The sequence below is a fragment of the Gorilla gorilla genome, chromosome 14, assembly GCF_029281585.2.
Source record: "Gorilla gorilla gorilla isolate KB3781 chromosome 14, NHGRI_mGorGor1-v2.1_pri, whole genome shotgun sequence".
Lineage (NCBI taxonomy): Eukaryota > Metazoa > Chordata > Mammalia > Primates > Hominidae > Gorilla > Gorilla gorilla.
In genome coordinates this window covers 125377373-125387500 of record NC_073238.2, presented here as the reverse complement: position 1 = coordinate 125387500, position 10128 = coordinate 125377373, and the positions used below count along the sequence as shown (strand labels likewise).

Here is a 10128-nt window from a genome sequence, read left to right as displayed (position 1 = left end):
GCTGCAGTGAGCCATGATCATGCCACTGCTCTCTAGCCTGGGTGGCTGAGCAAGACTCCATCTGAAAAAAATACAAAAAAATTGGCTTGGTGGCATGCACCTGTAATCTCAGCTCCTCAGGAGGCTGAGGCAGGAGAATCACTTCAACCCAGGAGGCGGAGGTGCAGTGAGCTGAGATCGCACCACTGCACTCCAGCCTGGGTAACAGAGCAAGACCCTGTCTCAAAAAAAAAAAAAAAGTCGTTATCCAGAGCTGCATCCCTGGTGGCAAGTGAGGGCTGGGGACAGTGATACTGCCCTGCCTGGCTTGACCACCTAACTGGCAATAAGGTCCCAGTGTATGGCTAGTGCTGCAGGAGCAGGGCCAGTGTCCTCTGGAGATAGTGACAGTTCCTTCCTGGTGAGCGAGGGTTGCTGTCCTTCTGGCCTCTGGTGTCCCCTCTGCTCCATTGACACTGCCGAGGCCCTGGGTCGCTGCTGTTGTCATGCCACCTCCCTCTCCCCCTTCTTGTCCCTCCTACGTAGCTCTCTTGCTCCAAATTGATGATTTCACCTTTTTAATGAAGACGATGGGAGTGGGGACATGCAGCCAAAACATAGTTTATTCTCATTCCCCCATGGGGTGAATCTATCTGGCCAGCACACTTTATGTCACACACAAAGCTTTGGTGGGTTTGGGTGAGCCCCTGGGCTGGTCCCATCCATCTCCCTCCCCTGTGCTGTGCCTGCAGAATTTCACCCGGGCTGCAGCTCTGTCAGCTTGAGTGGGGCACACAGACACCTGCACCTTTGACCACCGAAAGGCTACCTTGGGCCATGTCTTTATCCTGGCTCTGACGCCACGTTGTTGGCTTTCTACTGCAAACTCAGGTTTTCTGAGACGTGGTCTGAACCTCTCCCCTGGGTGGAACTGCAGTGCATCGGCCCAAGGGACCTGCGCTCACAGGCGCACGAGCTTGAGAAGTGTCGCCAGCCTCGTGCTCGCCTGGCCTCGTGCAGCATCTGTGTGTGGTGTGCACTTACGCGTGATGAAAGCAGCCCAGCCGTGCCGTGAGAGGAAGAGTCGGGGAGGCGAATGGGCTGGAGAAACTGTTTCCGCCTGGCTGCATGTTGCTGGAAACGGGCAGAGGCGGCGGCGATGAATCCCGTGTGCGAGCGCAGAGCTCTCTCCCCGGCTCGTGCTTGCTCCCCTCGTGGCTGGGGGCTGTGGTCCTTTCAAAGCTATTCCCTGCGGATCCCTTCCCAGGGGCTCTTTGCCCTCGGAAGCCCCGCCTCCCTTCTCACAGATTGTGGCAGGATTAGGGGCAGCATCTTGTATGACTGTCCTAATTGTGTGCAGTTCTTTTTGAGCTTTGAATACGAAGTTTGGTCTGAAAAGAGGCTTTCTCAAGCCTGGGCAGCTCTTTCAGGAACACATTCCCAGTGGGAATTTTGGGTGGGATTCAGGAGGCACCGATCCACCGGTGAGGGATTTCTAGGAACACAAGGTTAGTCAGGACGTGGATCCCCGCAGTGGACACGACTGCCCCACCCCGCCGAGGTCGGAGGTGGCCATGAGCTGCTGGGCCGTCGCTTGCTGTCTGAGCTTCCATCCACGAATGGTGTGGGAGTTCAGGATCTTCCCAGACATGCTTTCTTCACCTTTGGGAAGATGGAGGGGGACGGTGGTGGCATCCCTTGCAGTCTGTGCTGCGCTGACACTTTGGAGAAGCGTCTCCCATCTGTAGAGCAGAATCCTCTTTGGAGAAATGCAGCTGTCCTTGACCTTGAGGCAGAAGGCGTCTCCATCCTGGGCATCTGTCTGCCCCTCCCCATCTGGATGCCTCATCTTGCTGTGTCATTAATGGTAATCTTATTCTAACAGCCTCCCATGCATCAACTCTATCAGTCCCCGAATATTATCTTTAAATTTTGTCAGATCGCTTTGTGGGTTTCTGGCTTTTTCTCTTTTCTATCAAGCTATTCAAAGCAAAAACTGAAAGTGAATTTAGAAAAAAAGGAAAAATGTTAAGTAAGATATTAGACAGCCCTGGGGGAGGTTTTCACTGTGTTGCTTCCAGCTTGAAGCCATGTCTGATTTTGGAATTCTCGTTTTGAAGTCAGGACTTGTAGGCATGTTGAGATGTAATTTTCAGCATATGTGTCCAGATAGGCTCTTTTTATTCTTGTGGTTTTCAAAGAGCTGTTTAAAGCAGCACTCCTCAAAAGCATGGACTGTGGACTCAGACAGCCTGGGAAACAGAGTAGGCACGAGAAGGTTCTAGAAATATGTGGCTGGCTCTGCTGATATCCAAGGATATGTGATCATTGCAAAGCGATTCACTCCTGTTGTCTTACCCATCAGAATGCAGTAGATTAGAAACCACAAGAAATGAACAGATGTAAACAGAAACACTGGCCCCTCATCCAGGTGGCCTAAGAAACACCCACAGACTCTAAAGCCAGGTTTGGGGACTGCTCCTCCCTTCCACTTTGGGCTCCTTATCCAGGTGGCCTAAGAAACACCCAGAGACTCTAAAGCCAGGTCTGGGGACTGCTCCTCCCTCCCCCTTTGGGCTGTCCCATCACACACAGGCACTTTCCCTGGGGGGGTGCCTTCCCTAGAGGTGCCTCTGACCCCAGGGAGGGGCTCCCTCCTTCCAGAGCCAGCCATTCATCCGCACCTCCATCCATCCAGGGCGGGGCTCCTTCTTTCCAGAGCCAGCCATTCATCCGCACCTCCATCCATCCAGGGCGGGGCTCCTTCTTTCCAGAGCTAGCCATTCATCCGCACCTCCATCCGTCCGTCAGTGGAAATGCACCTCTTGGCTGGAAGCACTGGGGGCATGTCTCCACTGCCACCTTGTTCTCCCACGGCAGGTGCCACTGAGCTGGGACAGACCCTGTGGTCTGTGTCCAGTGGGCCTAAGGACTTGCAGTCACTGGAGGGCAGTGAGAGCCACATGTCCCGCTCTCCGTGTGGTCCCTGGGTGGCAGTGCCCTCAGAAAACACTGATTCTGCTGGACCAGGGCAGGGGCAGGGGCACAGCATGGTGGGCACCGCCTCAGTGACCATCTCTTCCTCCTCAGCCATCGACTACAGTGACAGCGCCATGCTCCAAGCTCAGCAGCTGCTCCTGGGGCTGGGCTCTTTCCTGGAGGACGCACGTGCCTACATGAAGGGGCAGCTGGCCTGCGGCTCCATCAGGGAAGCGATGCTGTGGGAGAGGTAAGAGGCCCGCCTAGCACCCGGCGTGGCACCCCTCCTGTGGCCTGCTGGGTGCTACTGGTGGGCTCTTGAAGGGGAAGAGGGGCCCCCAGGAGACAGGGCGCTGGACAGGAGGTTTGGGGTCAGGGACTGCCCAGAGAGGCCCCAGGAGACAGGGTCCTGGGCAGGAGGTGCAGGTGTGGGGTCAGGGGCTCCCCAGAGGCCACAGGACACTGGGAGCTGGACAGGAGGTGTGGGGTCAGGGGCTCCCCAGAGGCCACAGGACACTGGGTGCTGGACAGGAGGTGTGGGGTCAGGGGCTCCCGAGACGTCCCAGGGAGACGGCGCTGGGCAGGAAGTGTGCCTGGGGCCCTCGGGCTCTGAGCCCCGTGCTCAGAGCGGCTTTGGGCCCGGGTTCCCTGGGGGAGGAGCGGAGCTGCTCATCCCTCCCAGTCCTGACTGTGAGGAGCCAAAATCTATAAAACACACAGGCCTGGGCCCACAGCATCGCCTCCACTCCCCACCCACGGGTGTCCTGGGCAGCGCTGCACATTCATCCCGGCGTGCAGAGTCTTCAGGATGGTCTTGGTGATAACCCACCCCTGCCGCTTCAGCAGGGTAGGCAGCCAGTGGCCACGGGAGGCTGAGATCTGGGAGCCCCGGGCTGGGCCTCCCCAACCTCTCTTTGTGAGTGGTCAGCCGTGCCGTCTCTCCCCCACCGAGTCTTCCTTGCCACTCCCCTCAATATCGATTGATTTTTAAAACCATCATGAAAATGCCCACGTGTGTCTTGTATTTTAAGTGTCACAGGTGACCTCTGCTCTGGGACTTTTTCTTGGGGTAACATGACAGTTTGCAGTTGATGTTACATAATTTTCTGCTACTGAGGAACTCAAGTCTTTGGGAATATGACCTAGAGAAAGTCCCCAGATTAGAGCCCCCAGCGTCTCTCCCTGGGGAAGGACTGGTGTGGGGGCCGCCTGGGGACAGTGGAGCTCCCTCTGCTGTGACTGTTCTCTCCTCTTCCCTCAGGCTCTCCAGCACCAAGAGGGCCGTGAAGGCGGCCTTGGCAGATGACTTTGACACACCCAGGGTGGTTGATGCCATCCTGGGCCTTGCACACCATGGGAATGGACAGCTCAGGGCGTCCCTGAAGGTAGCTCAACGAGCAGGTGGCCTCGCGGTCCTGCTGCCAGGGGCATGGGTGGGGTCCTCTGGTGGGTTTTTCTCATGTCGGTTGGGTGGCATCTCTGCTGATTTCGCCTCCCGCAGCTTCTGTAAAGGAACTCATAGAGCCCGAGTCTGCCGCTGACACACGGGATGGCACCCAGCCTGGGGCTTGACCCTCCCGGGCCTCAGGGCCACCTGGGAAACAAGCTCTCAGGAGCCCCTGAGGTTAAGAAATTCTGTGTGCTTGATCCTCAGGGGACACATCTCATGTCCCCACTGCATTCATGGCCCTTTCCCAGAGAGCTTTTGTGGGGAACTTTTTAAGGAAAGACCCATTTACCCCAATGCACTGTTATGCAATCTGCACCCCAGTGTGATGACCACACCAAGCACCCAGGGGTCTGAGGCTGGACTCGTGGGTCACTGCAAGTGTTTGGCAGGTGGGACAAAGACCGTGAAGGCGGCGGCAGGCTTTGGTTCCTGCACGTCTGAGGGTCTCCCTGCCAGGCCCTGGGAGGCACTGCGTAAGGAGCCCTGTGACCTTTGATGACCCGGGAAGCCGAGGCTGTTTGTGCCTCTCCCACCTCTGGAAACACCTGTGGGTTCTGGCCACATGCTCTGTTAGTTGAGCATCTCTGTGGAGGTCTCCATCCCTGGCTGCGTGCAGTGTTGGGTTTCAGAGCACCAGCAGGTGGGGCAGGGTGCCATGTGCCCTTGCCGGGTGCCTCCGGTCCAAATACTGCAGACGCGCAGGGCTCGCCTCTGAGGGGGGCGGGCATTTGAGTCACAGCCGGCTGCAGGAACAGGCTGCCCCGCACTGAAGGCAGCCAGGCCAGGCTGGGGCAGGTCCAGCAGCCAGGCTGCTCCTGCACGGGAGCTCCTCCTCCTCAGCCCGTCCGCGGCCTCCTGCCTTCACCGCAGCTGCTGCTGGCACTACCAGGCTGGCCCAGCTCTAGGGCAACAGGGCCCTCTTGTGGCAAGGGGCGGGGACAAGTAAAGAGGCTGGCTTTTGTCCTGCGCTTTTCCTTCCCAACCTTTGCAATTCTGGGGCACCTGCAAACTAAGGCTAGTGTCACACAAGGGTCTCTGTGCTTGGTAACTGATGTGAGCCATGTACCAGGATTTCCCCGTTTTCTGAGAAACCCAGCCCAGTGCCCACTCAGTCTCCACCTACCATGCGCCACCTGCCATACTCCATGGTCATGCTTCACCCGCGAAGCCTGATGAGCTAGTCACCACCCACATGACTGATGGGTAAACTGAGGCACAAGAGATTCCTCATGCACCTATAGTTGTATGGTCTGCAGTGAGGTAGCCGATGCCAGAGCTGTGTCCTCCCTCCATAGAAGCCAGGAGAAAGGCCAGACTGAAGTGACCTGCTGAAGCCTTTGTCTTTTGACATTGAATTCCGTTTGCCCACTGCCATCAAGACTGCTTTTAAGGAGCTTCCGCGACATGATCTCTTACAGGAACCTGGAGGGCCGAGAAGTCCTGCTGTGTTTGGTGCCATCATCTCTTACTTTGAACAGTTTTTTGAAACTGTTGGAATTTCTCTGGCAAATCAACAGGTAGGTCCTATTATTTTAAATGCTTAATTCTGGAATTTTCTCCATGTTGGGACAATAACCTTTACCCTTTTAACTTGGAATAGAGCATTATGATGCCACACTAATGTATTTACCTGTTTAAAAACATGTTACTTTCCTGGAAAAATAAACACACTCAGAGCCAATACTTATTAATTGGAATTGCACAATTCTACTTCTGCAGTTGGCAAACTCGTGCGCAGAACCAGAGATGAGTCCATCTCAGCAACAGAGTGTCGCCGGCTCTGCACGCACGTTTATGTTCAAAGACTCTCAGAATGTGCAGAAGTCACAGGCACAGTAAGAGAACATTTTTTCCTGACCCATTTGAGGGCAAGTTGGCGACCGGAGCCCCCTTGCCTGGCACATGTTTTGTACGGACAGGACGGGCTCCCCGACAGGCACGAGTCACCTGCATCTTCCCAGCGAGGCTCACCCTGGCTGTGCGGTGAAGGTGGACGCTGCCAGGCTTCTCCACATTCCTTCTCTTCCCTTGTAACTCAAGAGCGTTTTTGCAGAGAGACTTGGATCCTATGAAAATGTCCTCTTCCTTACCAGGCTCACCTGAAACTCATTTATTGTATCAATACAGATTTGAGGTTTCCTGCCTTAAAGTTCCCCACCATCACTTTGTATGTGGCTGACGGAGGCCCCTTGGGGCTGGCGCTGTGTCCCTGAACATCCCTGTCATTCTTTGGACACTCTTGTAGAATTCTCAGCACAAGGCGCTCTGGCTCTTTTGGGGTGTGGCTCGGCTGCTGCTGCCTGGACGGGGGCTGCCACTCTAGACCAGCTGCCCGGCACCCCGAGGGTCCCGCCGCTTGGGACTGGGGCCCGAGCAGGTGTGCTGAAGGCCTGGCTCTGGGCCAAACACGTCTCGCTGGCTCTCAACAGAGAACTATAGTGTCTTTTCCAAGTTTGGCTCATTTGTATACCTGTTGATCACCTGGTAGACTTACTTCCCCTTTCCGGCAGTCCGGCGTCTGTTGCCAATCACATAAAAGTCGACTGGTGTGAGATGACCCAAGTTTTTGCAATGTACATGTTCATTTTTAGGGGCGGCTTTCTAGAGTCTGTTTTGAGTAGGAAAAGTGGGATCTGGCCAAGCTCTGCCTAGCCCTTGTCAAAGATATATCATTCACCTTCCTCCGGCCGCAAGGCCCAATGTCTGGGCCCACTCTGGGCTCATATTTTTGTAATAACAAAAATTGTCTTTTATCGTGGAAGCAATAACTGAGGGGTGTATGAGGTTTAAGTAGTTTGACACCAAGGTAAAATGTTGTGTCTGTTTCTTATTTTACACACATGGATTTAACAAATAGGTACAGCTGCCCCTTCCACACCGCCCCAGGATCTATTCTCAGTGGGAGGACAGCGCGAGGCCTTCTGCGCAAATCCCGTCCTCAGCACCTGAGGCTGTGAATCTCAGACCATTTGCCAAAACACGCGTGTGCAAGCGCTCAGTCGCTGCCCCCCAGCCTCATCCTCAGGTTGCTCCTGATACCTCGGCCACAATTGCGTGGGGTCTGGAACCCAGGGAGTGTTTGTGTTCAGGGTGGGGCGGCGTGCAGCCCCCAGCCCTTCCTTCCAACTCCCGAGTGAGCATCATTCAGCCTTGCTTGGACGACAGATGCTCAGAGTTGAGAGTGGAGACTTGCCCAGAGCCCAACGCTTGCGGGCTGTACCCATCCCTGCCAGACTCAGAAAGAGGCCCAGCTGTAGGGAATCAGGGAAGCCCAGGGCTGGGTGGGTCTCGGCCCAGAGCCCAACCACGGGGTGGGGAGGGGGGCATCCACAGTCTCCAGGGGATGTAACCGTGCCCTGCTGGCTTCAGTACGTTTCAGGAGACAGCAGCGAGGCTACCTTGCATGGTGTGGTGGACGAGCTGGTGCGGTTCCGGCAGAAGGTCCGGCAGTTTGCGCTGGCCATGCCCGAGGCCATGGGGGACGCCCGGCGGCAGCAGCTCCTAGAAAGGCAGCCCCTGCTGGAAGCATGCGACACCCTGCGCCGGGGCCTGACTGCCCACGGCATCAACATCAAGGTGAGTGCCGCACCCAGGTCAGGGACATCACCCCAGGAGCCGGGTAGGTCAACAGGTAGGTGTCACACAGACGTGGGGCCATCAGAGGCCCAGACATCCCCCGTGACCATGCTTTTTTTTGAGATGGAGTTTCACTCTTGTCACCCAGGCTGGAGTGCAATGGCGTGATCTCGGCTCACCACAACCTCTGCCTCTGCCTCTGCCTCCCAGGTTCAAGCGATTCTCCTACCTCAGCCTCCTGAGTAGCTAGGATTACAGGCATGCACTCCCATGCTCGGCTGATTTTTTATTTTTAGTAGAGACGGGTTTTCTCCATGTGGGTCAGGCTGGTCTCAAACTCCCAACTTCAGGTGATCCTCCCACCTCAGCCTCCCAAAGTGCCAGGATTACAGGCGTGAGCCACTGCGCCCGGCCCATGCTTCTGAGTAGAGAAACCCACCCCCATAAAAAATGAGGTGCGAGGGGCGTGAGGGAGGGGCCAAGTTGGCTGCAGGGGATGCTGAGCACGGGGACGTGGGTCCTGCTCAGCCCCCGCCACCTCCTGCAGGTGCCTCGAAGCTCCTGGCCTTCTGCTGGAGGTAGTGGGGCCCTTTCTAAGCGCCTGGCAAGCTTTTTAGGACAGGCCGGTGAGGGAACAGGCACCCTGAACCTGATTACGCCCGTCAGCCCCCTGTGCCACATGACGTGGTGTCTGCTCAGAGTTGGACCTCACTCTTCTTCTCCAGGACAGAAGCAGTACAACATCCACGTGGGAACTGCTGGATCAAAGGACAAAAGACCAAAAATCAGCGGGCTGAGGATGGAGCACAGCCATGAACCTGCTCACGACGAGACGCACCCATGCTTCTCACGGTCAAGGCTTTATGTTAAAGCTTCCTGTCGGGGCTGCTAGGTCAGCATTAAAGTAAGGCAACCAACAGTGTCCCACTGGCGTCTGTTAGCAACTGAGCCTAAACACTCACTGCGTTCTGTGGCTACAGACTCACCGTCGATTGAGTGAAGTGGTGTCAGACATTCAGTAGCATCCAGCAGCACATGTGCCTGTCAATGAGACCTGCTGGCCCTGTGCCCAGGGAACAGACAACACAGCAACAGAAGAGCAGGGACCCCGGGAGGTGGCAGAATGCAGCCTGTTTCCTCCTGAGGGAGGGGCTGGGGATGGGTGAGGTGGGTGGGCCACGCAGCAGCATAGTCTGAAGCAGAGGTGGGACACCTCCCCCAGCAAGAACACAATCTTACGTTTTTTCTCTGGTTACAAAAGTAACGTATTCAGCATAGAAAAAATGCAGCTGAGAACCCGTCTGCAGTCTCGCTGCAGTTAACATCCTGACAGCTGCAGGCCATCTTGGTGGTCATGGTCTGTGCAGAGCAGTGATGGGGTCGAGCTGGGCCTGGGAAAGGTTGGTTCCGGAGGAGTCAGGGCAGCCAGGCTGAAAGCCAGCTGGCGAGCTGTGACAGACAGGATTCCTGAGCGGGAGGTGGCGGCCAGCGCACGGCAAGCTGCCTGGGCTACAGGACCGGTGGCCTTCTGAAGCACCCACCTTGCTCCTGATCTCACCTTTCTGTAGTAAGCCCAGCGCCACAGTTGTCAGTGACTCAGCAGGGTGACCCCTCTCCACTCTTCCTGCTCGCAGACCCTGGGCCAGGCCTCTCCCTGTCACACTGGCATCTCTGAATCCCAAGGGCACAGGCAGCAGCGGGACCCGTGACTGGGGATACGGGCTTGCTCATCATTTAACCGTGACCCTGAGGTACAGGTCTCCTGTCTACAGTTCAGAAGTCACTCACCTAGAAAATCACCCTAGTAAAGCTACCCACATAGAAAAAGTCCCCAGAGGGCTCCTTACAATGAGGCATCTCGACAGGGCTGCTAAGTACTGGGGCATTCTGTCCCCCACAGCCAGGCCACTGCCTCACGGGCCGCCCACCCACCCACACTTTCCCGTTGCTCTCCTGGTCCAGGGAAGCTCCTGGGAGCGTGTCCGGCTGGAGCGAGTGCGTGAAATACGTGGGTTTGAGAAAGAACATGGAAGCACTGAGCTGCTTGTAAAAAAACCCATTCTCTCCTTTAAGCAAAGGGATGTTTTCCTTAGAACAAAAACCAGACGAATAGTTCCTGTGACTGCTGAATTGTATTTCCTAAG

The 10128-nt window shown here is 56.0% G+C and overlaps 1 protein-coding gene across 6 annotated transcripts in view; it reads left to right on the top strand.

The window, feature by feature from the left end:
* Positions 1-8906, top strand: part of CARS2 (cysteinyl-tRNA synthetase 2, mitochondrial) — a 65940-nt gene extending 57034 nt beyond the window's left edge. For 5 of the 6 annotated variants that reach the window (XM_055360430.2, XM_055360431.2, XM_019039588.3 and 2 more), the window contains 5 exons: positions 3070-3208; positions 4220-4343; positions 5827-5925; positions 7778-7984; positions 8710-8906. In XM_055360430.2, the coding sequence (XP_055216405.1) occupies positions 3070-3208; positions 4220-4343; positions 5827-5925; positions 7778-7984; positions 8710-8781 (641 nt within the window). In that variant the 3' untranslated portion in view covers positions 8782-8906. Of the gene's footprint in view, positions 1-3069; positions 3209-4219; positions 4344-5826; positions 5926-6127; positions 6244-7777; positions 7985-8709 lie in introns of those variants that run through there. The other variant, XM_055360429.2, reaches the window with a different exon arrangement.
* The last annotated feature ends 1222 nt before the right edge of the window (positions 8907-10128 follow it).